General features: G+C 38.9%; 1 protein-coding gene and 1 long non-coding RNA gene across 3 annotated transcripts in view; one reads left to right on the top strand and one right to left on the bottom strand.

The window, feature by feature from the left end:
• Positions 1-18,505, bottom strand: part of paxip1 (PAX interacting (with transcription-activation domain) protein 1) — a 34,017-nt gene extending 15,512 nt beyond the window's left edge. Inside the window, exons 1-17 of one of the 2 annotated variants that reach the window (XM_088429773.1) lie at positions 18,326-18,505; positions 16,683-16,817; positions 16,316-16,359; positions 16,127-16,190; positions 15,810-15,920; positions 12,902-12,977; positions 8,447-8,962; positions 7,668-7,780; positions 6,754-7,534; positions 6,390-6,484; positions 4,788-4,883; positions 4,402-4,539; positions 3,908-4,029; positions 3,011-3,195; positions 2,896-2,939; positions 2,602-2,669; positions 2,416-2,518 (exon numbers count right to left, since the gene is read on the bottom strand). In XM_088429773.1, coding sequence (XP_088285899.1) covers positions 2,416-2,518; positions 2,602-2,669; positions 2,896-2,939; positions 3,011-3,195; positions 3,908-4,029; positions 4,402-4,539; positions 4,788-4,883; positions 6,390-6,484; positions 6,754-7,534; positions 7,668-7,780; positions 8,447-8,962; positions 12,902-12,977; positions 15,810-15,920; positions 16,127-16,190; positions 16,316-16,359; positions 16,683-16,817; positions 18,326-18,406 — 2,772 coding nt within the window. In that variant the 5' untranslated portion in view covers positions 18,407-18,505. The remainder of the gene's footprint in view (positions 1-2,415; positions 2,519-2,601; positions 2,670-2,895; positions 2,940-3,010; positions 3,196-3,907; positions 4,030-4,401; positions 4,540-4,787; positions 4,884-6,389; positions 6,485-6,753; positions 7,535-7,667; positions 7,781-8,446; positions 8,963-12,901; positions 12,978-15,809; positions 15,921-16,126; positions 16,191-16,315; positions 16,360-16,682; positions 16,818-18,325) is intronic. The other variant, XM_088429774.1, reaches the window with a different exon arrangement.
• On the top strand, positions 8,776-10,374 carry LOC148415215 (uncharacterized). Its single transcript, XR_015867469.1, has 2 exons — positions 8,776-8,919; positions 9,376-10,374. It is a non-coding gene; the product is annotated as an uncharacterized LOC148415215 (long non-coding RNA).
• Positions 18,506-27,720: the final 9,215 nt, after the last annotated feature.

The raw sequence follows: 27,720 nt of genomic DNA, 5'->3' as shown, positions 1-27,720 counted from the left end.
TGCGCACTTGAATTAATTAAAGCGCACCTGTGGTGCTGAGAAGGATGCCTACAAGATTCATCGGAAAAGACGAAACATTTGTTGAGACCACATGCAGATAACCAACTTGCCAGCAGGGGGCAGAGACATGACATGGCATCCTTCATAGAGTATTTGTCTACCATTCATCTTCCATTTTATACATTTCATTTTCATGCTCATTGTTTGACAAATTATTGGAAATATGCTTGATCAGGTTTGCCAGTGAACAATGTTTACACTTATAGCAGGGGTCTCAAACTCCAGTCCTCAAGGGTCGCAATCCTGCATGTTTTTGTTGCTGCTGTCATTAACTCACCTGAGTCAAATTATTAGCTCATTAGCAAGCTCTGCAGGAGCTTGAAAATGATCCTAATCATTTGAATCAGGTGTGTTCAAGAGAGCAGTATGGAAAACATGCAGGTTTGCAGCCCTCGAGGACTGGAGTTTGAGACCCCTGCACTATAGGCAGTTCCACATATCGGCAGTACTGCACATCATTACAAATCTGTGAAAAAATATTAGGCCAAAGACCTTAAGACCTGCTGGTGCCTATCCCAGCTGTCTATGGGCAGTGTGCTTGGGACACCCTGAACTTGTTGCCAGCCAATTACAGGACACATAGAGACGAACAGCCATTCATGCATCCAATCATACCTAAGGACAATTTAGTGACTCCAATATACCTGCCATGCATATTTTTGGGGTGTGAGAGGAAGCTAGAGTGCCTGGAGAGAACCCACTCAGCCAGGCCATACAAACTCCACACAGGAAGGCCGGAGTGAGGTGAATTTGAACTTAGGTCCCGGAACTGTGAGGCGAACATGCTAACCAGAGTAAACGGAGCCTCCCCACAGTTATAAGATAGTTATTGGAAAACAAGGCTTCAATGAAGCACTTGTGATTTTTTGGGTTTAAAAATGCAGAACTTTCATTCATTTCCATTACACTAGCCTTTATCTTCAAACCAAGAGCACCAAAAAAGAATAACGAGTGGTTTATGAAGTTTCATTTTCTAAGGCATGTTTACCATCTATTGGCGATTTTACAATTCTTTTCGAATAAGGTTTTCCTCTATGAAGTTTGCATTTTCTCTCTGTGGCCGCGTGGGTTCCTTTTTGGCACTGGATCCCTCCTACATTCCAAAAACATGCATGGTAGGTATTTTGGACAATAAAAATTGTCCTTAGCTGTGATTGAGAGTGTGAATAGTTGTTTGATTTTGTGTGCTGTACTGTACTGTACTGTACTGTGCTGTACTGTAAGTGTCAGAGAAATCTCTAAAAAAAGACTAGGACAAGCCTAGCTGCTAAGCAGCAAAAAGAGTAACTCAGACCTGCCAAGATTGACTTTTCTCTGCCATGGCACAGGGAAAAAGCTTGGCGAACGAACTCATGCGTCCGATAGCACAAATTCGTTGCTCAAGTGTCCCTGTCTGCTTTTTATTCATTCAGCAAAGCATTGCACATTATAAGACATAACAAAAAGAGCCAGTCGCCACCAAAAGCTAGGCCAAGGTCCCAGCTCACACTTTCCTGCGTCAACAGCTTTATCTAAAGCAGTGGTTCTTAACCTGGGTTCGATCGAACCCTGGGGGTTCGGTGAGTCAGTCTCAGGGGTTCGGTGGAGCCTCTGCCGCAGAGGTCCACCCCTCAGTCTAGTCTGCAGTTAGTGGGCACAGTCATTGAAAGCGTCCTGCTCTGAGATTTCCTACCGGTCCGCTTTGAGGTCGCTGGTTTATGCAGCAAAGTGAGAACTCCCAATCAGACCGCTTAGAGAGGGCTGTATATGTGTCTGAGTGAGCCTCCCTACCGGTTCGCTTTGAGAGCGCTGGATAAGCAGCAGAGTGAGACCTCCTTCTCAGTCGGGACCACACACCGGAATTAGCCCGTTATCTCCAGAGCGCTGATCAAGGCAAATAAGCTCCAGCGGCCGGCGATCTAAAGGGTCGATCGCCGTACGGACTCACGACGTGGCTGCAGGGAACTGGTACTTTTACCCACTGTGTTGGTTTTGTTATTTGAACTGTGATATTAATGCACAATTCATTTTGTGCAACAGTAAAAAAAAAAAAAACAATTTTATTTTTTACTAAAGAAGGGTTCGGTGAATGAGCATATGAAACTGGTGGGGTTCGGTGCCTCAAACAGGGTGAAGAACCACTGATCTAAAGACTGGGGCGAGATGAACTAGTACTGCATAGATGGATAGCAGTGCACACTATTCTAGACAAGAAATAAGCACATAATGATAACAACCTTATATATGATTCTCTTCACAATAAGAGGCTATGGAAAATGGACGGATGGATCTAGGTCCTTTTTTCCTTTGTTTTTTATTTTTTTTAACTGTTATCATGAGAAAGACAATGTCATTTAGCTCTTGTCCTGATCTTACCTTTGTGTATTGTTGAACTTGTGTGGGTTCAAACCCAGTGAAAATAACTCTCGGAGTGGACTCTGGTGGAAGCTTCTTACTGGGGGACTGGATCTCCTCCAGTCTGTGTAACAATGCACAATATCAGCATCAGATACAATAAAGTAAACTGTGTGAAAAGGCTGTCATGAAATTTGCAGTTCTGACCTGGCCTTTTTGGTGGATGGCTGGTTAGTGGAGTCAGCCAGCTTCTGTTTCTGGATGAGCTGCAGGTTCTAATTAAATATCATAAGGAAATCAAGTAAGCCACTAACAAATCTGTAGTAAGACTGGATTGTACTGGATTTCTGGATGAGCTGCAGGTTCTAATTAAATATCATAAGGAAATCAAGTAAGCCACGAACAAATCTGGAGTAAGACTGGATGGTAAATTACTGGACACAACATCCTATTCAAAATACTAGTAGAAAATCAGTAAGTACAGAAAAGCAACAAACCTACCGCTAATGCTTCCTGAGATACTTTGATTGGTGTTCTCCATGGAGCTATATAAAATTAGAAACCAAACTGTCTTGAATTGTGTACACATAAAATGGTTACCCGAAATGCTACATACCAAGCAGGTTCTGGACCAGTTGTAGGTTTGGCACCAGAGGCTCAGGATGTGTAAAAATGGAATATCTGCTGTGCTGAATTTGTCTTAATGCTTCAAAGTTTCCCAGCAGAATATCACACATCCACTGACCATTTACACATGGAATTTTCCACTCTTTGGCCTTTTCATACTTGAGCCCAGTGGGCCTAGAGAGAAACCAACGACACAGATAAGTTAACAACATTGATGATGGTGCTGTATACTGTATGTTAAAAAAAAATGACAGTCTAAGCACCATTGGTGGGTGTTTGAGTCAATTTTTTACGATTGTGTCGTCTTGCGCACCTGCACTTTGTTATTGTACATGTAAAACGCAGAGGATAGTGAGAAACACAATTTTGATTCCTTTGTATGTTAAGCACATGTGAAGACATTGACAATAAACTTGACTTTGACTTGATGTATACGAAGAGTTTTTAAGTTGTTATCCTGGCAGTAGAGTATGTGTGTCATTTGAAGTACAAGGGCCCCCATAAACTAATGCATGTCATCTTGACTGAAATTCATAAAAGGACAACCTTACAAAGTGTACAAAGTCCATGTCTATGATCCAACAATTGGTTAAAAAAAAAGGGGGGGGGGGGGGGTTGAATCCAAAAAGAGCAACTGCAGTTTTTGAATCTGATGATTACACTGTTACTCTGACATGCAGCACATTTCATTATTTACTTTCACATTTAATTAAAAAAATAAATAATCCTGTGAAAACAGGTTGCCCACATACAGTACAGTACAGCACACACAGTTGCGGTATGTGCAAACAATTTTAACGAGTGCCATAAAGATAAATTCACCCTAATAAATAAAGGGATAGTTCACATGATTTCCCCAGGCACCACACATTGGGCTCCTCCTTACTCTTTGCAGACAAGCACAGTGTTGCTTCGGCACAGGTACCCGGTGTATCTGGCACCAGCCAAGTAAGCCATCAATTTCAAGTCATCTCTGTCAGCATCCACAAAACCTGTGACAGCTATAATCTAAGAAAAAGAAAGGTTGATCAGAAAAAGATCATTGATATTTGAAATATTAAATTGATTTGACAATAATGACTCCATTTCTTTCCAAAAAGATTCCACGTAATTATGATCGCGATACTGTATGTATTTGAACGTGCACAAGAAATCAATTTCACAGGTGTATCTCATCCAAACATGCTATGGCCACTTCAATTTGTTAAATGAACCAGACACAACGACAAGTGTGTGCCCAAGCATGGTAGGTATGAATTACAGAGTGGGCATGCTCAAACAAGTCCAACTTTCATTGTGCCATCTGTTATGATTGGAAAAATGTTAACAGTGCAATAAATCATCATTTACAGAACAAAATTGATTAGCAGTGTGACATACATGTTGAGAGCAAGGCTTGGCTCCAGGGGGGAAGGCAAATGGCAGATGAAGTGTCCGATGAGGAGGCACCATCCTCTTCCGTTTGAGCACTGAGTTGAGCCAGTGGGCTGTCACACAACGTTTTCCCTCTCTGAGGGCCTAGGAGGAGAGAACCAATCAACATAATGACAAGGGTGTCAAAAAAAAAAAAAGAATAGCTTCGCATGCTGCTTAGTAAGCATGTTTTATCTCTAACAGACTGTAACACGTCTTGTTTGTATGCGCTCCCAAACAAAATTTGCTGACAATGACTCTATGTTATGAAAAGGCGGTATTTGATGCTACTGCACACTATACACAAACCAGATGCAGCTACATACATACATACATCCAACATACATCCTTACCTGGACATACATGTTGCTGACCTGACTTTCACAAAGCAGGTGAGTACAGCGACTAGTCAGAGAGGAGTCGACAGCTCCACCATAGACCTGGATCACCTGCAAGAGGATGGACAGGGGGTGTTAAATTGAAGCAAAAGCTCATAACTTAAACTTGGCAGATACTGTTATTTATTTACAATAAAGCCCTTTCAAAAAAACATTAATAATTGGCTTGAGTAATCTTTTGAAGAATACAAGTCAGTCAGCATTAGCTGTAGCATTAAAACACCATGGCTGCACTCAATAACTTCATAAGTAAATGATGAGTATCAGTAGTTCCTGAAAAAAGCAATAAAATCACACACAGTTTATGGAATTCCTGTGACCATGGCTAACAAGGCTGATAGACTTATACAGTACTTTGTTTTTCAAATTATATCATGGTTTCACACATTTTGTTCAAAACCAATTTGGTCAGCTTCCTTATTTTTTTCTAGTTCATTTAAAAATAAATTAAAATGAGTCAATCCCTTAGAAACAATAAAACTTAGGGTTAGGGTGACTTTTAGATGAGCATATTCAGAAGAAATAAGATCAAAAATATATTCAGCATGGCTAAGTACATTGTGAAATTTTTTGTAGAGATATGTTGAGAAACCACAAATGACATTACTATTTTGTTCTAACTTGGAGATGTTTTTGGGCCAGACTTTCACTTGTTACAAAAAAGTAGTCTCCAAAATGCCCTTGTTTCTCTGGAACGTTTTATCAAATTTTCAAAATTCTTGATGTGTTGCACTCATGAAAAAAATGCTTGAAATTTGCTTGAAATTTTGTTGATACCCAAGCAGCACAGAAATACAGTGTGAATACAAATGTTTTAATTGACACATTTCTCACATTTTATGATCAGAGATCAGCCAGAGAAATCCCAATCATGAAAAGCCACAGTTGCTCCGAGTCAAAGAAAGACACAATAACCGTGATGCATTCTTGTCTATTTCAGAGGTCCAACTTGCTAGTCTAGTTAGCATTATCCCTGTAATCGCAGTGAACCTGTTCAGCTGCATAACAGATTCAGTCTCATTGCTATCCTCGCTCTTAGCTACAGGTGAGTCAATCACCCGCAACATTAAGTTGAGAAAACCTGTCACAGTAATGTGTATTCTGGAGGCCAAAGCACCCAATATTGAAGCTCGTCATAGAGAGCGGGCAAGCAACAGGCCAAGACACCGCGATAAATCACTCTAGTTACTTGGATATATGTCAATTGGAATTATCCTCAAATGGTGCCCCCCCACCATGGAGGGCGCGACGTGATGCCAGGAGGGGCGCGCGAATGACTCCAGGGAGAAGGCTTTGTTTTTGTCATGTGAAGTGTAAAATAAGAATTTTCAGGCACTTTGATACACTTGGTTATTTTGTTCTGGTTCAGACTAAGCTGTAACCCATGTAAATGCTGTAAAAAATCATTAATAGGTGTTGACAGTTGATTTATATTGCTTTTTTTTGTTAATGTCATACAGATTTAGGTTTACACAATTTTATAGACAATAATTTTATTTATAGTAAGCGCATCACCTGTGTACCTGTTATGTGCACCCCTGAACATTATTATCTTACCCGTTTCCATGTGGCTAACAATTGTTTGTCTGCAATCTGTTCAGGGTAGTCAGCAATGGCAAACACACATCCCAGCAAAAAGCCATCCTGTGGAACTGTAACATGAGAAAAACAGTTCATAAGCGCACCTACACAAAGATTAATTGCTTGAGTGTGTTCAGATACTCAGTAGAAATTAGTTAATTTCAGCATGGATTAAATATTACATTTTATTACTCTTATTTTCAACAATGTAGCAGGATTTGTGTATTAGCAGTTTTCTGTTGGATGTTATGATAATGTTGAATTTTGATAGATGACTTGGAACTAGTTTTTAAAAGGCTGAGATGTCAGTGTATTTATGAAAATTACCTCTCCTACTCACTTTCTTGTCCTGGCTCATGTCCAAACAGGGAGATATGCGTAGGCTGCTGTGGCTGTGGGTGAAGAGTCTGTTGTTGCTGCTGCTGCTGCATGGCTTGTTGGTTCTGATGCTGTATAGCCTGCTGCTGATGATTCTGCAGCTGTTGTTGCTGCATCTGCTGGATTTGTTGCTGTTGTTGCAGGAAGTGTTGTTGCTGTTGCTGCTGTTGGTGTAACTGCTGCTGATTTTGTTGTTGCTGCTGCTGTAATATCTGCATGCGTTGCTGCTGTTGGAATTGCTGAAGCTGTTGCTGCAGAGCTTGTTGCTGTTGCAGCTGCTGCAGACCAGGGCGTAAGAGCTGCTGAGGGCGCAGCTGTTGCTGAGAGAAGGTGTGTTGCTGTTGCTGTGAAAACATCTGCTGTTGGTGCATTTGCTGCTGTTGCTGCAGGAATTGATGCTGTTGGGACAACTGGGGGAACCCTTGTTGTTGTACAACTTGGGGTTGCTGCTGTTGGTGATGCATCTGCATAATCTGATGCTGCTGCTGCTGCTGCTGTTGTTGTTGTTGGAGCTGCATCATTGGGTGTTGGGCTTGTTGGGTTAACTGTTGAAGGTGTTGCTGGACTGTATGGTGTGACTGCTGCATTGACTGCTGTTGTTGCTGCTGAACAGTGAGTTGTTGACCAGCCATTTTAGACTGATTGAAGAGAAGGGGGTTAGTACTGTTAGGAGTCTGGGAATTGCTTCGATTTGTTTGTTGCTCTATTGTCTTTCCTTGATTGGGTGGGAGATTCTGGATAATCTGCGAATGAAGAGCAATGTAAACCCTCATAATTATATAGAATTTGTACCATGAAAATATCATTAAAACAGTTGTTTTACACATCAGAAAACAGTAAGGAAAACAAAAAAAAAACACTTTTGGACAGACTTACATGGGCTACATTGGTGGGGCGAATGGTCGGTTGCATGTCAGAATTGTTGGCAATGTTACGTATTCTAGCTGCTGGGCTCCAACCAGGTATGCTATCAGGAACTGATGCACATCCTTAAGAGAACAAATAATTCATAGGTTAAGTAATCCAAAACTTCACAATAACACGGAATGCATTAAAAATAAGACCCTTTCACACAGCAAGAACTCTTCCGCTGTACCCTCGTAGTTGGGGGGCTATTGTGATAAGTATCGCTGATTGGTTGGTTGAATTTGGGGGTGTGTTGTTTAGGTATCAGCAGCTGCCATTACACTTTGTTTTCACTGTTTAGGTATCAGCAGCTGCCATTACAGTTCGTTTTCACTGTAGCCAGTTTAATATTTGGAAATAATGGAAAAAGAGAACTGATAGGTAGATGTGTGCAATGGAACAGACTCTACTGAAACTATTTACTGGGAAGAGGACATCCAACGGCAATTTGCTTCAACTATACAAAAAGGCGAGTCTCTGACAGAACAGCCACCATGTGCGAGTGCTTTTGTGATGTGGAACTTAAAAACCTTTTCTTAAAAACAAACAGAATGAACATTGACTGGAGCAGATTTACATCCCAGCAATCTGGATCAGAAACCCACTACAGTTGGTGCTCAGTCTGTGTACTTTAATCATTGCTTTTCATAATGGGGGGTTGGATGATTGATTGTACGTATGTATGTCCGTACCTATGTACTTGAACGAAGTATTTGTCCCCTGAGCCTTGCATCTTTGTACCTACTGACCTGGTTGTGCGTTTTGGCTGATGACAGCAGCAGTTCGGGCGTCTGCTGGGATGGTTCCGGTGCCAGGAACTGGAGGAACAGTGGCACACAGTTTGATCAGCCCACTGCCTGTTGAGGATACAGGGTCCTTGTTGCCACGTGGGCCACTTCGCCGTGTGCTAGCGCCTGATGCAAATGGGGTTGGTGGAATGACTTCTGCTGGGGTCCAGTTGAGATTGTTGCCCTCCTTTTCCGTGGACGAGTCATCATCAGAATCATCAAACATACGCTCACTGCGACGTTCGGTTTTCCGTGGGGACGACGGGGAGATGGAATTGAGTTTTTTGGGGCCAGGTCGTCTGCGAGGACTTGACTCTTCAGATGAATCGGCACTGGACATCCGGGAGTGGTGCGGGCTATAGCTTCCATCTGAATGAGAACGTCGGTCAAATGACTCCGACTCACTCTCATCCTCTTCATCTGGCTCCACATAAGTAAGTCGAGGGTGATAGAGTGCTTCATCATTTCGGCTCTTAGCTGTATTGGAAATGTTGTCAATATCAGTATTCACAATGAGACTGCTTCCAAAGTAACTGAAATCTAGGCAGATCTATTTCTGGAGCAATATTCATTCACTTCATGCACCAGTAGTTTTAAGAACTACAGTCTCGAATCAAATTTGTCAATCCTGTCAAAAATTCTTGAATCTCTCACACAGTGCTCTCTTTTGCCTGCATCCTGGTGATCATAATACATTTTTTTTTTTTTTTTTTTTGCCAGGACTGCAAAAATTTTAAATAGGGCTGCATAGGGCTGCATGATTAATTGAATTTTAATCGCGATCATGCTATTGGCGGCCACGCTTATTTAAGATGATAATCAGCAATATTAACATTTAAAAAGCCTGCTACGTATGTCAAATCAAGCACTTACAGTCATCCTACCAACAGGGGGCAAACGCAAGGGACTTCATTAAGCTTCGGGCAGAAAACATAGAAGAGGACTTCTCCAGTGAATATGTAAACAACTTCTAGCGAGCGGGCACACAGAGGTGAGCAGTCAAGGGGAAAGAAAAAAAAAAAAGCCTGGAAGAATTTCGGTTGTTTGAATCTACTAGTGTCATTTGTATGCTGCAGAGTCCATTTACCTGTATGGGAAAATATTGTCCGACTGCGAGGAAAGCCGCACGTAGCAAGTGCTGCAAAACGCGTGCTGGCGAGAATCCGCAAGTGTTCTTTCACGTCAAGAGTAGGACGTGATGGCAATGTTGAATTTGGTTTTGCTGGCGCGCTACGGAGATATCAGGTTTCAAACCCACCTTAAGAGCCTTTAGATGACTATGTTTCCCACATGTTTGCATGCAAAAATCCTCTGCTTTTCCCAGCCCCTAATATACCGTACTAGCTGTCAATTGAAACCCATTTTAAAAAATCCGATCTATCCATACTCACTTTCAGTGAGTCTGTGTCAGAGAAATCTCAGAAAAGAAGACTAGGACAAGCCTAGCTGCTTAAACAGCAAAAAGAGTAACTCAGACCAGCCAAGATTGACTTTTCTATGCCGGCATAGGGAAAAAAAGCTTGGGCAAATGTAACTCGTGGGTCTTCCAACGCCAGTTTTTCCACTTGCCCAGCCGTTCCCCCTGGCTTTTATTGAATAGAAGCATAGCAGATTACAAGACACAACAAAAGAGCCAGCCGGGCGCCACCGGCAGCTGGGCCAAGGTCCCGGCTCACACTTTCGTGCGTCAACAGTTCTATCTAAGGACAGGGTCAAGATGAACTAGGATTGCATAAATGGGTAACAATGAACTAAGAACATAATGATAACAACCTAATATATGATTCCCTTCACAGTCTGGTACTTTTAGCAGCCTCTCAGCAGCAACAGTGTGAGAGTGATTGGCATGAATTGGAATAAATTGGGTTTGAAATGACCAAAAATGTCAAGTCCATACTCACTTTGAGTTATTCTGGTACGTTTGTACTGTTTTTTTTTCTTGCAAAAAAACTAAGGCTGTTGTACGTGTTGTTACAGGTTGGTTGTAGTATGTGCTTGGTTCTAAATAGGCTTAATATTTTTCATTGGTTTGCACTCAGCAAGTAACTTAACTGTGATGCCCTGAGCCCAGGTTTTTTGCCAAAATTATTATTTACTTTTTATTTATTTATTTATTTTAATTTATTATTATTTTTCAGGATCAAATCTTAAAACTATGTTTATATATACTGTTTGTTTTAAAAAAGTGCAATAAATAGACATGTTTCACCAAACATGATGAATAATTGTGATTAATAATTGTGATCGCAATATTGACCAAAATAATTGTGATTATTTTGGCCAAAATCGTGCTCCCCGAGGACTGCACAATTAATCAAACTTTAATCGTGATCACAATATTGGCTACCATGGTTAATCAAGCTGATCTCCTGCCATATTAACATTTAAAAATCATGTCAAATCAATCACTTTATCATCCTACCACCAGGGGGCAATGTTTTCCACATGTTTGCATGATAAAAGCCTCTGCTTTTCTCACCCTAATATATTATTTATCAGTCTGAAATGACTGAGTTTCTCACCTGATTCCATATATATATATATATATATATATATATATATATATATATATATATATATATATATATATATATATATACATATATATATACAGTGCTAGCTGTCAATTGAGACCCATTTTAAAATATCCAGAAAAATTGGAATAAATTCTGTTTAAAATGAAATTTTTACTGCTAATTGATTCAAATTTGCTGAAAAGTAAATAATGTGCTTGTTTCTAAGTAGGCTTAATTTCTTTCATTGGTTTGCACTCAGCAAGTAAGTTACCTGTGTAATTATTTATTTATTTTAGTTTATTATTATTTGTAAGTATCAAGTCTTGAGGCCTTGTTTCTATACTGTTTGTCTAAAAAAGGGGCAATAAATAGACAAATGTGACCAAACATTATGAATAATTGGGATTAATAACTGTAATTTCAATATTGACCAAAACAATTGTGATTATTATTTTGGACAATCGTGCAGCCCTACTTTCAAATCAGCGTAAGTCCATTTGAAACAATGTTTTTTTTGTAGCGGTGTCCAAAAAAAAAGTTTCACATAAGAAAGGGGTTCTTATTTACTGCGTTTTTAAAATCAATTTAAAACTTCATTATATCGATATTGAAATATAAAAAGAAATTGATACACTTGTTTTTTGGCTGTCCTCTGTTGTACAACATCGGAGCCGTACTGTGCAATGACGTAAGTGCGCAGCTCTTCATGCATGGCACACAACAAACAATGAAATAAATTCAACCGCTCCAAATGAAAGCAGTCTTGTCGAACAACGTTTCAATGTGAGTTCAATACTTTTTTTCTGTGCTCAAAATCTTGTTTAGCACGCTCGCGATTGTGGCACAAACATAATGCCATACTATAGATGTCGACGCCTTGTTTTTACCTAACACAGCGGACCCCTGCATGCCTTACGTTTTTTTCACCTTTCGATGTGGACCGTGACATTTTTTTTGGCCCCGCCTTTTTTTTCTTTCTTCATTTTACGACATAAAAAAAAAATCTCTTCTTAAAGATGGCGGTCAGTGTGTGTGCGTGTCTACTCGGGGCAATGTGCTCATACGTCACTAGACGCGTCACAGCTTACATCACTACAATACTGGTCTGCTATTGGTCGGTGTCACGACTCCCTAAGATACTGTTCTACAATTGGTCGACATCACAGGTCACTAAGATGCTGGTCTCCCACTGGTCGGCACACGGGGTGAAAAAGATGGCTGCCTAAGGACTTTATTTCATGTGAGAGTGCATTCAATATTTAATTTGTTGTGCATTTTAGTGCTTAATTCAAAGTTGAATTGGTTAACCATGGGTCGCAAGATCTCTAGTGACGGAAAGAAGCTGGAGACAATCAAAAAATATGAAGAAAGCTAAGCTAGCCTAGGCTAGGCTACCCTCACGATGGAATATCGCCATAAGTCGCTCAAAGGTTAATAAAGCCTTCATATATTTTTTATTTATGATGTTATTCAATTGCATGCATGTATATTATATATAAGTAGCTACTATACACTATACTATATTGATACCAATTTTTATTTTAATCTTTAGTATTGAGAGTCCTGAAGACCCAACAGTTTAGAGGTAAAATGAGCCCTGCTCATGCGAAAGCAACTTTCAAAAATGTCACTTCTCAAATGAGATTCTTTCAAAATGGTAATCACGAAAAAGAACAACAAACTCTCACTGCTGCTGCAAAAATGATCAACTATATACTTGTTAGGTGTTGGGCATTAAATCTGGACCAATATATATTGCAATTGATTTGTGATGAATACTGAAACAAAATGCCTTCATAAAAAATGTTCATTAAAATATTTTTAAACAAACAAATAAGGAAACAAAAAAAACAAAAACCAAGAAAGACTTCCCAGTAGCAGCAGAATCTGACAACATTACCTTTTACAGAATCTGTTACCCAGTCAGGAGTGACAATCTTAATACCGGGGTGTTTCAGGGCACACTCATACTTCGCCTAGAGTGAAAATAAAAACAGACCTAAATTATGTTGGGATATATTCTTGTATATGCAATAATTGAGTAAGTACAGTATCTTAGCTTAGTATAATAAATCATTGAACAAGAGTTTAGTTTAAAAAAATATTTACAGTAACTGGTAATACTTCATTAATGAGTACCCTATTTTCCGCACTATAAGGCGCACCTAAAAGCCTTAATTTTTTTTAAAGTCTGATGGTACACCTTATAATCATGTGCGCCTTATATATGGATCAATACTGAAATTGGGATTCGTAGATGGGGAATGAAGTGATAAAGTAAGCTTTACCTGTTTCTTTTGTTTGTTTACAGTTGAATAAGGTTGCTCATATTGACATTGAGTTATTATGCTATTGAGAGTTTGGAGTTATTACTTGAGTCATTATTGTTATTACTATATTGTGATGGAAAAAGTTTTAAAATATGTCATTAATTGAGTGTGCGCCTTATAGTCCGGTGCGCCTTATAGTGCGGAAAATACGGTAATTCAATTTACACTTTGCTGCAGATAAACTTTGTAATGACCGCAATACACATAAAACCCTATCACACACATATGCAGACATTCAAGGAGAAATGGCAGTGAGAACGGCGCCAGAACAATGGTGCGCTCCAGAGCCTGTAGTGGGGTTGGGGCATTGCTCAAGGGCACTTGATAATAGTGAAAAAAGCAAAAAGACAATCTCTCCAAAAATAAGTGGCCGTGTTTTCGACATGTCTGCAGCAAGACTTGCACTGTGAGCATCTGGTTCCCAAACCCAAGTCCCAACATAAGAATTAGTGCCACCCCCAGATTGTCTCACATCAAGTGGTAACAGCACACAATGGCAGAAACAAGCTTTAAATAGGAAACCATTATTTCATTCTGTGTACAAACACGAAGGCAAGGAGCCACCATCTTGGTAGAATTTAACACACATACAGTAACTGCATCTACTACCTCCTCACTGTCCCTAAGTAAGTAGTGGCCAAATCCTAGCTACAGTAGTTGAAGAAGACGCTACAAAAAATAATAAAACAAAACATGCTGCACTTATGTAGTTTGCTTTGCTTGTGCTCAAAATGTTGTTGATTGTATAGTTTTGACCAATGGACTATCAGTTCACACTGAAGTCAAGGACTGACACATGTAGAATAGATGAAAATTATTATGCATGTTGTTCAATTAAATAGTTATATAACAATAATATATAATTATAATTATAGAAGTAATATTTAAGTCTTCTTTTGAGGAATGCTATGACTGAATAAAATGATTTTTTTAAAATCCTCTAATGTTGTTATTTACACCAAAATCTTTCCATTTTCTTTTATTAATCCTATTCAAATTGTGCAGGTAAGATGGAAGCTATGCCAATATTATGTATGCAGTGGTTATACCGCCAATATTATGTAGACAGTGGTTCTCAAAGTGGGCCCCGGGGCTCTGTGGCCTGATTGCAGGGTGTCCATGAAATAATTTGGGTGTTTAGGAACTGATTTAGTTTATTTTTAACAGTTGCAGATTTGTGCCATGTTTATCTTAGTCTTTGTTTTTTGGCGCCACCTATGGCCGCTATTGATAGTGCATTTTGTGGGAGCAGTTGCTGTCAGTACGCACACACGTTTTGTGGGATCTGGCCCACAAGTGTCTGTGATTTGTGTTTTCTTCATTGGAATGTTGTCATTGATGCTAATATGCTCAAAATTAGTTGTTGGTCCAACTTGTGACTGTAGATAACATGCTAGCTAATGTTAGTTTTTATCTTCAATGTGTTAACAGGGTTGCCTTTTATGTGTTCAGCATGTTAGCATTTTCGTTTGTGCTAGGTATTTCCTTTTGGTAAAGTATATGCAAATGTTTTGCATTGATGATCATTGACACATGCATCTAATTTAACGTTTTGTATTGTTCAAAGGAATATCATTTGTAATTCAGTCACATGAGTGATTTAATCTACGCATGTGTGCACATTTAGTAAGGCAATCTAATATAATACGGTATATAATTTTTACATATGGGACTTACCTGAGTTACGTTTGGTGTATTTTCTTTTTTTTGCCCTCTTTTTTACAGTCTTACAATAAAAATGAGTGAAAGCTGTACAGTACTCATTTGCAGTAGCTGTCCATCTACTGAAGCCGTTAGAACAGAACATTGGGTTATAAATGAAAAAAATACATATTTGTGTTCATTTCATTTTGTTTTTATATTTAATGTGTTTATAATAGATTGTGAAGGTATTCATGATTCTAAAGCAACCAATTCAACCAGTTTAATATATGTTTAAAAATGTAATAATTTAAAAATTTGTGAAAATGCGTTTTGTGTCTACAATTGCTTGCTAATGAGGCGATGAAGCAAGCAAAGCTAAAGCGCCATTTATTTGACTAAATAATTGGCAGCAACCTTTTGGGGGGAAATTGACACGGTTTGTTATAAGGTGTGCAATTTGCAATTTTTATTTTCTAAACTTCAGTATAGCTGAAAAGTAACAAATAAAAAGGTCTTAAAGTTTTTATTTGCTTTATTTCTGTAAACATTTGCAAAGAGGGTCCTTGGAATTTTTGCTCTCTAAATGGGGTCCCTGACTCCAAAAACCTTGAGTACCCTCTGACTAGAAGAGAGGCACACAACCATTCACAGTCTTTCAGCGAGGAAAAAAAAAAAAAAAAAAACCCTTCAGATATATAGCTGAAAACCGTGCAAAAAAATATCTCCTCAGCCGAAACAGCAAATGGACAACCAACGTATATGTTGGACTTCCTTACAAAGATACAATGAAAAAACACGCATAAAATGTAGTTAAGACACTAGGTTCCTACTTACCCCTTTTGGTTCAGTCACCACCAAATGAGTAACTTTTTTGTTTAGATTAAGCTGGCAATCTCCACCATAAAAGGTTATATATGCCCACAATGTATTGAGGTCATCTGGAAGCTGTGAAGACAAAAGCAGTCAAGCAGTCGATAAAAATGGCAATAAAGACTAATTCTGAACAGGGAACAAGTCTTGTGAAAATTATAATAGTATTCTTACAAAACAACATGACCAATTATATCACAATCTCTGCTACGTTTAGTCCAAAGCATACATCACAAGGGTCAGTCATATTTCATAAATGAGTATTATATGCATTTACTTACACGAGAAATACAGGCTGTCACTCCAAAGAATATCTGTCCTGATTCTGGAGAGAACCCTGTGACTCTGTGGGGGATTACCAGTTATGAAAACATAAACACTCAACTACCACTTAAAATTGGTAAAATTTACTTTTTTGACCACATCATGAAATACATAATCAGCATAAATCCTACATCTTGGAAGGATACGGTAAAAGATCTCCACAACGAACCGAGAGGATTACCCAGGATGGCTGGAAAACAAGAATGACGCTGCAGAGTTACTAAGGCCATTGAAATAATCACTGTGCCTAGAAGACAATTTTGCAGGAGACTGAATACGTTTCTTTTGTTATTGAGATTTAGAAATGTTGAAAGAAGACTAAAAAAAAAAACAAAATCCATCCATGATAAGGCTAAGTGCGAGGGTGATATTCATGGTGGATCAGTCACAAAAACTGAAGATTGTTTTTTGGACTTACCACTTCGGCAAAGAATAACATTTGGCATAACCAAATTAAGACATTTAATAGTGTGCTCTATGTCCACTAAACACTAATTATGGTAAACCTTTTACCTTGACAACTGGCAGATCAAAAACTTCACGAGATTCCCCCACTTCTGGGTTGTCCCCATCCTCTGCAATAATATGAGTGGCCAGAGCATTGTAGGAGACCTCTTTGCCTTTTCCGTCTTTCAACAGCTGAACCACCTAAGACAGAAGGAATGCAAACAATGGCTGCATTTATAAACGCGACCAAAAACAACAATTCGCCCAATCTCATGATGATTTTGCGTATAACACATATGTCAAAGTACCGGCCCGCAAGAAGGTTTTCTATAGCCACTGGGATGGTATTGATTTATTATTAGAACTGGCCCATAGGCCTACTCCGGTTTGGTTGTCACAAGTGTTTTACACACACCAATACTACATTTCCCACAAAGCAAAGGTGACGCGCCAGAGCTGGAAGCGGTTCACATATTTTTTTAAATGTGATGATTTTGAAAATTGGCAAAATGCGTTTTGTCTCTACAATTCCTTGAAAACGAGGCGATGAAGCCAGCAAAGCTCAAGTGGCTATTTCTTTTAAATTGCTGTTTTTGACTAAATGAAATGAAATTGACCCGGTTTGTTTGTTATAAGGGGGTGTGCAATTTGAAATTTTTATTTTCTAAACTTCAGTACAGCTGAAAAATAACAAATACACTTGTTGTTAAATTGAATCTTTTGGCGAATAAAAAGTGCGTCTATTAAATTTTTAAATCTCTAAAAGGGGTCCGTGACTCCAAAAAGTTTGAGAACCCCTGCACTAGTCTATGTGCGATGTCTTTTTCTCTCTCTCTTTTTTTTTTTAAATAAACATTTGCTCAGTCCTGCCCCTGACTCCAAAATGTTTGAGAACCCCTGCACTAGTTTATGTGCTGTCTGTCTTTTTCTCTTTTTTTTTAATACACATTTGATCAGTCCGGCCTTGTCGTTAATGTTTTCATTTAACACCCCCCCACCACAGTCCGTTTGACTTTGACACAAGTGGCGTATAATATATTCCATTCTATATTCCAGGATTGGGTCACGCCCACATGACGTCCATATGTCATCATAGTTCCCACCAAAACTTCATTCGTCAACATAATTCCATTTTCACGGTTGACATTAGAAGGATAACATTTCACGAAGCAAAACAACGCTCGCTAATTGGAATGATGTAAAACAGTGAGTACTAGATTGAGTAAAAAGTTGGCAGTTGATGTAAACGAAGTGTGCAAGATTATTCATCTTGGAACTTCAACGGGGCCCAATACCAAACATTCTGCATTAGTGACTCGATAAAGAAACCAATCCAACATGCATTTTCACACAGCAAGACAAAAGATTAATAAACGGCTCTACAGTAGCCAACCAAATTCATGTCGGTACTCTAGATTATGTATGAGGTTAAGATGCGTTGCTAAAGCAAGTTCTTAACGCGAATCAATATTGCAAACTCCGAGGAATCAATATTGCAAACTCCGAGCACATAACTTTATCGGATATGCTACGATAGAGAAAGTCGCAGAGCCGCCATGAAATCAAATGTTGGCTAAAGCTCCAGTTTAGCCTGACAGCCTGTTAGCTAGCTAGTTAGCTTTTGCAACGAAACCCATGGAGATTCAATGGTGCTAACGTGTTAGCATGATATCAGACATTAAGAGAAGCTAACATCCAGACAGCCTCACCTTCGGGTCAATGTCCCCAACCACGTAGAATTTGACATCTTTAAAAAGTTCATCGACAACTTTACTTTCCTCTTCAGACATGGCTGTCCATTAGAGTCATATGATAAAACATGTATACCACCCAAATTCGATAGGCTTAAAAACAATGCGTTACTGCGGCTGCTGTGGGCTTACAGTAGAACCCGGGCTACACCAGCGCCAAATCGCTGAGCGCGCCACGGATTGCTCCATTCGTATACAAAGAGGGGGTGAAACAAAAGACTGTTCTCTAAATGTATTTTTTCTTTGATAGACTTCACATCATATCAGTCCAAACAACCAGTCCAAACAACCTTATGCACACATTATAGACACTTTGAGTCGTAAAAAACATCTAGTGGCCGTTGAAATCACGAGTGGTTTATCATTGAAAACCCGACACCCCTATACCATTCACAGTAATGTTTTGCCTTATTTAAGAGTAACCCTTTCAATCCTGTAAAGTGAGGGTTTATTTGTTCTCCAACATTAAATCATAATCGTTGTTTAATATGACGGTGAAAATGAGATTCGAAGGTTCCCTCCAACATTTAAGACTTTATTTGACTGGACAACCAACTTCACGTCATGACAATGACTTAAATGTAGAAAAAGGTCTTGACATCAGACGGGTGGGGGGGGGGCATCACATAATCCAGTGGTTCTCAACCGTTTTTCATAATGTGACAGATATGTGTGGTGATTTGGGGGTCTCTAACCCAGCAAACAGCCCAGTTATTGATCAATATATAGGTAATTATTGATCAATGAGCATATATTAATCATTAATATCAAGGAGAATGTTTTTTTTTTTTTTTTAAGAAAACCTGACGTTGTAGCATGAATGGGGGATGTGAATGATGTTTGTAGCGATTTTTTTGGGTATCCAAGCCAATCATCATGTATAGGTAAATATTCATCAATAAGCATTCAATAAATCATTAAAATTAGGACAACTATTTATTAGAAAAACAGACGTTGTAGCATGATATAGAGCTTGTGATTTATGTGTGTAGTTATTGAGTCTCTTACCCAACCAGCAACTGAGCTATTGATTAATTATTGATAAATAATAATCAAAAATACTGTATTTTCCAGAATATAAGCTGCACCTCTATATAAGCCGCAGCAGCAAAAATTGACCAACTAAAAACATCAGATATTTATGCAAAAAGATGGTATATGAAAGTTTTTATTTTTTTTTATATATGATTTTTAAAATCATCTACCAACTGCAACATCCTCTCTATAACAACATTCTGTCCCCCAATGTTTAATTGATAGATTAATTTAGTGAACATTGCACACACTGCACCTAAATAATATATACAATCATGATATTATAAATACAATCATATGTACTGTATACTGTATATCAAACACAAACTTTTATACAAGATCTTTATGCCGTCCTCACTCCGAAGCGTCAGGTTTTTCGCTAGCTAGACAGCTGGATAACGACGTTTCAAACAACCATACTGTCTTTCCTTTTGCTCTGCTTTATTTGAACAATGGCCATTGACGATTCCCCTCTTTAGGTCGCCTTAAAACTAGAAAAATAAAATCGCTAATCAGCTAGTGATACATAGCCCCTCTTGAGCTAACAAGCAAGTTGGACTACGAAAAAATAAACTTATTTGCAATGTCTCTAACGATAAACAAAACAGATGAACAGTGTCACTTTTGACAACTTGTGTACTTACAGATAATTCTCGTCCAAGGCAAAACAAAATAAGATCAGGAATTCTTGAACATTAACCTGTCGTCTTTACATACTTCCACATTGGATAACTCACGTCTACTGAGAAAAACAATATTTCAAAGCAACCAGAAGAGGGTACTCTAGGTCTATGTACAAATCTCAAATAACAAAGGTGGTACTGCACTTCTGAAGGGCAGAATAATCTTAATAATCTTAATAATTCAATTTAGACCATTTAAAAAAATATTTTTAATAATATATATTAAAACTCTTTTTGAGCACAGCCACTGATTCACATCTTTGCAGGTCTATTTAAAAGTTGCTCCATAAACCGAGCAGATACACACATTTGCTTGACCAGTGGAAAAAAAACGCCGCACTGGACTGTAAACCGCAGGACTCAGATCATGAGAAAAAAGTCGCGGCTCATAGTCCGATGGAAAAAAAAAAAAAAAAAAATGAAGGCACAGCTGGTCGGTGTGGGACCAGGGGACGGACCTCGGTCAACAACAAAATGGAAAGGCTTCTTCTATTATGGATTAAAGAGAAGGAAATCGCCGGTGATAGGTTCTCCTTTGAGAAAAGTTATTGTTTAAGAAAATAAATAAATAAATTCTGCGGATTCGTCTCTGCTCCCCTCCACCTCCACCCAGCTCAAGTCACGTCACCCCAAACATAAATGTCATTTTTCCTTTGTATATTTATGTTATTTAATTTAACTGTACAGTAGATTATGTTACTAATTTTTAATATGTGTATAAAGTCGTGATGTTTTTACATAAGGTTTTTGCACGTGTTGCACGCATTCACGAATTAACATAGGTTTGGATTGCCCGTGTTACGAGCAGTTCGAGTTACGAGCGTAGCCGCTGAACGGATTAAATTCGTAACATGTGAGCCCACTGTATATGCACACGCACACACACACACACAGTGGACCCCAGGTCTTCAACATCCCTGCCTTACGTTGCTTTCAGCTTATGACGTGGTGTGTGTGTGTGTGTGTGTGTGAAGAAAAAGAAACTCCAACGGGGGAAGTCAAAATACAGTAGTCCCTCGCTGTATAGCGGTCCGTCTTTGACGGATTCGCTCCTTCACGGATTTTTTTACAGTCTGGATATAAAGTTTTTTACAGTGCATTGTCCTCTGAATCCTGACTGGCTCAGGGGCTTTACTGTTGTCTCGAAATAAAATATTGACGCTGTACTCCATTGGTTTTTCACATGTCAATTTATTACAAAAGGCAAGAGGATCCAAAAGCTTGCTTTCGTCTCTCCTGTGTTTCTCCTGTGACTGCCGTGGTCTAACTTGCTAGTAAGCACATTGATTGACAACTTGGTCTCTGGGAGCTGATCACGTGACTTGTAGGCGTGCCGAGAGCAAACACACACACACACACACACACACACACACACACACACACACACACACACACACTTACACACACACTATGTAGACACCGACATGAATGGAGAAATGCGCAGCTTTGGAAATCTGACTTTTACCTAGATTTCTTTTGTAAAAAATCGAAATTTCAAGTGTATTGTTATGATATAAGAGGCTTCACTTTAATTTGCATATCCGTTGATAAAAATCTTCTTGCTCAGAAAAAGAAAGAGTTTAAACAATTACTTACTCATAAAAATGTGCGGGTCCAGGACGAAAAAGCTTAGTTGGGACTGTGAAATACGTGAGTGACAATGTTTCCAACTTTGTATTACTATATTAAAATGATTGTTTTAAACAAATTTGGGTCTTTTAAACAGGTTTTGATATTTGGTTTTATTCTATAGTTTAGTATTGCATTGTAAAATAATAAAAAAAATTAAGCTGGCTACTTCACGGAATTCACTTTGTGGATATTATTTTTGGAACATAACCCCCGCGATAAACGAGAGATTAATGTATAACAGCCAGTGGTCTGCTATTGGTCGGCCTCACGCGTTTCAAAATGTCAGAACGTAACGCTTTGTTCAATTGTGAGTGGTTAAAAAACATATTTGTAGTGTATTTTACTGCTTAATTCAAACTTGAATGGGTTAGTCATAGGTCCCAAGATTGCTAGTGATGTTAAAGAGATAAGTAAGAAGATGATTTATATGGAAATTAAGCTGGAGATAATCAAGAACTACGAAGCTAGCCGAGCCTAGGCTACCCTTACTAGGGAATATATGCATAACAAGCACCTCTCAAAGGTAAATAAATAATTTCTATATTTTTTATTTATGATGTTTTCTGAGTGTATACATGTATGTTATATATAGGTAGCACTTACTATACTATTTTGTTACCAAATTGTAATATGTATGTATCATTTTGATGTTTTTACCTGGGGTTCTAAACGCATTAGCTATTTAACATAGGCATGCCCGGGGTACCGTGAATTCGCCTTACGAGCCCAACCGCGGAACGGATTAATCTCGTAACATGGGGACCCACTGTATAGATACGTGACAGGCCACCCGTGCTGGTGGCAGTTTGCAGCTTCTTACCACTATTGCTTCAATTCACCATAGACACTCAGATGGATTTGGGGTGTTTTTCTTTATTGTAGTACTGTAACACAGTGTGGCAAAAAGGTACTGGTGAGACAGTGGTTCAAACATCAGTACGCTCTCCTCGCACTTTTTTTTGATTTCACAGTTATCATGTGGATTTTCTTGTTAAAATTGTAATACGAAATAGAAAAAGAACATTGTAATTAACGGAGCACATCTAAACGTAGCACTAGTTGCAGCGCACAACTATACACACACACACACGCACACGCACGCGCGCACGCGCACACGCACCCAGGAAAAATTAAAAATGTTTTAAAATAAAAAATAATTTAAAAAATGCGCAAAAATGGAAAAAAAATGAAAAAAGCAAAAAAGTACATTATACAGTACTGTATCATCAAATAACTAATAATATTAGTTAATACCTATGTTAAGAATTCTTCAAGCGTTAGAGTTCGTGACGTTTGTTATCTTATTTTGAAATGCATGCTTTTAATTTTTCGGGTGACGTTGCATTTCCCTTTCCTGTTTTTACGTTCTCTGTGCGTCATTAAGCTCGTTACGGTGATGTATGAATGACAACGTAAGCTCATATTTATAGTTTATTATCATTTATGTTGATACCGCACGCTACTGCCTATGTTTAGTAAGCGACGAGTGTTTATTCTGTTTATGTGTTCGTTTGTGTAGATGTTATACTTTATAGTTAGTAGTTGTTGTTAGTTGTTGCCAACCCGGTGCTAATGTCGGCTAAAACTACACTAAATTCGTAGATTAAAGATCGGAAAGTGTTTATATGTTAGTTTACTGACTTAAACATTGTTGTTGATTTATTATTCAACAGATACTACATGATACACCATACATGAGCCAAAATGAATGTGAAGTTCAACGTGATGACTTGCGTACTCTCTCACCGGAGTCTTGGTGCAGATAACCAGTCCTGAGAACAAATTCTCAACAAACTAAGTAATATTAGTTATTTAATGAATATACAATAATGTTAATAAGGATAATGTAATGTTAAATAATAGGAGAAAGGAAATAAAATACGCAAAAAATTACAGAAAAAAAGGATTGTTTATGGTTACTGCGGCTATTTTGGGGCGTACATAGAAATCTAGGAACTGATACCCTACTTCGCGGGTTTCAGACTTCGCGGAGGTTTGACACCCCTCATTAACCGCGAAGTAGGGGGGATCACTGTATACAGTATAGTGCGCCCCCGGTTTACGAGATTAATCCATTCCGCGGTTGAAATTGTAATGCGAATTTGCCAATGCGTGTAAATCCCCAGGTAAAAACATCAACATTGCATTTGCATATTATAAATTTGTATCAAAATAGTATAGTAAGTGCTACGTATATATATATATATATATATATATATATATATATATATATATATATATATATATATATATATATATATATATATATATATATATAATATACATGTATAAAATTAAAAAAATATCATAAATAAAAAAATATACAGTATAAAGGATTTATTTACCTATATGTGACGAGCTTGTTATGGCCATATTCCTTAGTGAGGGTAGCCAAGGCTAGGCTATCTTAGCCTTATTCTTAATTCTTGATTATCTCCAGCTTTGTTTCCGGACAAATCATCTTCTTACTTCGCTCTTTAATGTCTCTAGCAATCTTGGGACCCATGGCTAACCCATTCGAGTTTGAATTTAACAGTAAAATGGCCAATAAATACATTATTTTAAGTACTCAGATCCAGTCCATAGCATGCCACCATTTTGGCTGTAATGCCGACCAAAAGCAAACCAGTATCTGAAGCAGACCAATAGCAGACCAGCATCTGAGTGACGTGTAGCAACGCAAGCAGTTTGACAGGACCAGAAAAAAAGAGCAATTCCCTAAAAATGCCTGAAGATAGAGACAAAACAACACAAATACAGCCAACCCCTAGGATAATGACATGTGTTTTTGACGTAAAGCGGGAAAAATACCATAAAGAGGGGACGAAACAACATCACAATCCACATCATAAGCTGAAAGCAACGTAAGGCAGGGATGTTGAAGACCTGGGGTCCACTGTGTGTGTGTGTGCGTGTGCATATACAGTGGGCTCGCATGTTACAAACTTAATCCGTTCGCCGGCTACGCTCGTAACTCGAACTGCTCGTATGACGGTCAATCCAAACCTATGTTAATTCGTGAATGCGTGCAACGCGTGCAAAAACCTTAGGTAAAAACATCACGACTTTATACACATATTAAAAATGAGTAACATAACCTACTGTACAGTTAAATTAAATAACATAAATATACAAAGGAAAAATGACATTTACTTTTGGGGTGACGTGATTTGAGCTGGGTGGAGGCGGAGGGGAGCAGAGACCAACCCGCAGAATTTTGTCACGGGGGTGCACGGCCGGTGTGAGGGCCGGCGTGGTTGCGGAGGAGGAGGACCCAAAAGCAGGAGGGCGTCGAGACAGGGGCTTCATGAAATCCACATTTATTAACTCAACGAGCAGGAACAGAAGTGGGAAAAACGGGACGGCAAAAACTAAGGGCGCAGGCAGGCTGGGAAAACAGGAAAACAAAACACTAACGGATGGACGGCAGAAAAACACGGAGCTGAGGAACGATGGACGAGACGGGACTACAAAAACGCGACAGAGACAATATGACACAACATGACATGACAATGTTTCGACACGGGCTGTAACGAAAACCAGGTTTAAATACATTCAACTCTAATCAGACAAACACACGGCAGCTGGGCAGGGACAACAGGCAAAGGGAGCGGATTGGAGGACACGAGGGGCAGGTAACAGACAGGTGGACTAAATCAAAACTAAAAGCAGGGAGACACGAGAGGAGCAGAAACAGAAACTATATACGTAAACAGAAAGGAACAGAATCCCTCAAAATAAACCCACAACCCAAAACCCGACAAACCATGACAGAATTTATTGATTTATTTTCTTAAACGGGAACTTTTCTCAAACTAGATCTTATCACCAGCGATTTCCTTCTCTTTAATCCATAATAGAAGAAGCCTCTCCATTTTGTTGTCGATCGAGGTCCATCCCCCGGCAAGGAAAGTCTTGCTCTTAGAAGATTGCCGAGCGGTTACGGCCATACTCATGAGCAAGGTTAACTATGCATGCGCCTCCTTCGTATTTTTTTTTTATTATCTCCAGCTTGGTTTCTATTGTCATCATCCTCTTACTTCTTCCTTTACCGCCACTTGCAATTTTAGAAGCCATGTCTAACAGATAAAGTTTGCAAAGTCTTCACAACATTCCTTCCTTCTGTTTTTCACTCATTTTCTCTCCTTCCTTCCATCCCGACCAGCTGTGCCATCAAGCTAGATAAAGGCGTTCGGCCAATGTTACACCCAGCCTAGGGGAACTGGGATATAACGTGTGTGCTCCTCCGTCCCTACCCTCACCACCAGAAAAGGCCCGTGAAACTAAAGTCGTTGAGAACAAAAACAGCAGCTTTTATTGTCTTCGGAGGGAGAGCAAACAAACAAAATAACAAACAAAAGATCATCTGAATTCCTAACTAACTAGCCAAACAAAAAGGAAACGAATGACAATTGGCTCACTAACTACCTAACGCAAAAACAGGAGAAAAGGGGTTAAACCAAAACGGCATCTCCCTCCTACTACTGCTCAATCCACAGATTCTTACAAACACAGCGAGCAACACAGATGCACACTAACAATTTCTGAGGTGGCGTTTTCTGGCGGTGGGATGACCGGAGAGAGAGAGAGCTTGATCCGTGGACTGTTTAAATAGGGCGGCAAATCAGGAGAGCCAGCCAATGGGATGACACCACCTGCACATAATTGACACACTCCCAACCAAAAGGCACTCATGCACACGCACACACACACACACACACAAACAAAGGAGAACACAGCAGAACATACAAAAACTACATATGACCCACGGGTCATAACAGCCAATAGCATATCGGCATTTCTGTGATTGACGTGACGCCGGCCAATAGCATCTCCGTGAGTGACTGTGACTGTGAGACTGTGACCTTAATCGACCAATAGCATATCGGCATCTTCGTGACTGACTCCGTGACTGACACCGTGACTGAGACAGTGACTGTGACATTGTAAGAGCAATAGCGTTCAACGGTGCCATGTCAAGTATCAACTACTGATTTTGATGACATAGCAAAGCGAAAATATATGAACGAATTCAATGGCCGGAATGTCGGATTGTTCGTAAGACGAAAGGTTTGTGCGTAAGTGGGGGACAAAAAAACTCCGCGGTCCACGCTCGTAAGTCGAAATGTTCGTAAAAGAGGGTGTTCGTAAACCGGGGGCCGACTGTGTGTGTGTGTATATATATATATATATATATATATATATATATATATATATATATATATATATATATATATATATATATATATATATATATATATATGTGTGTGTGTGTGTGTGTGTGTGTGTGTGTTTGGTGTGTTTGGCAGCATGGCATATTGAAAGCTGGCATGTTTTGACAAACCTTGCGATGTTTTAGCCTCCTTTTTGTGGGCTTTCCTTTGATATCACACATCAAATACATCTAAAAGCCTGACATGGGTCGAAATTTCCCCCAAGGGCTATTATAATATCATCATGAAATAAAATTAAAATATGTACCTATTTATATATTTATATATGACATAAGCAATGCACACACATACACACACTGATGTAAAATCCTAATTAATCCCAACTATAAATGTAAATCGGGAACATCTTTGATTAAAAAGTAGTCAAGTTCCGTGTTGATTTGTGATGTTCTCCTCTGATGCAGCCCAGCTGTGGGGGAGGTAAGGCAGGACAAAAAATACTGGGACACAGAAAATGTTGTAATTAATAGTGCTAACAAGTTCTTCATGTGAGATATTTATAATTACTCCCCAGTACCTCCCTCTGTTGGATCAGTCACAGTTTTGGCACACCAACTTACTCTAGATTCCACTGGATACAGTGGAATTTCTGGCTAATTACAGAGATGTGCACACTGGGATTTAGCTGGCCCTCCAATTTGCATATGAGCTAATTACGCTGTGATTGAAATAATTATAAAAACGTAGCCAATTATTGGGTCTCTTTAGATTGTTGAATAGAAGAGTTGTGGGAAATGTAAAAGACAAAGGAGAGATGAGGGGACTTCTT

Source organism: Hippichthys cyanospilos, chromosome 12 (assembly GCF_059441005.1).
Source record: "Hippichthys cyanospilos isolate Australia breed blue-spotted pipefish chromosome 12, RoL_Hcya_1.0, whole genome shotgun sequence".
Classification (NCBI taxonomy): domain Eukaryota; kingdom Metazoa; phylum Chordata; class Actinopteri; order Syngnathiformes; family Syngnathidae; genus Hippichthys; species Hippichthys cyanospilos.
This window is presented reverse-complemented; position numbering and strand designations above follow the sequence as displayed.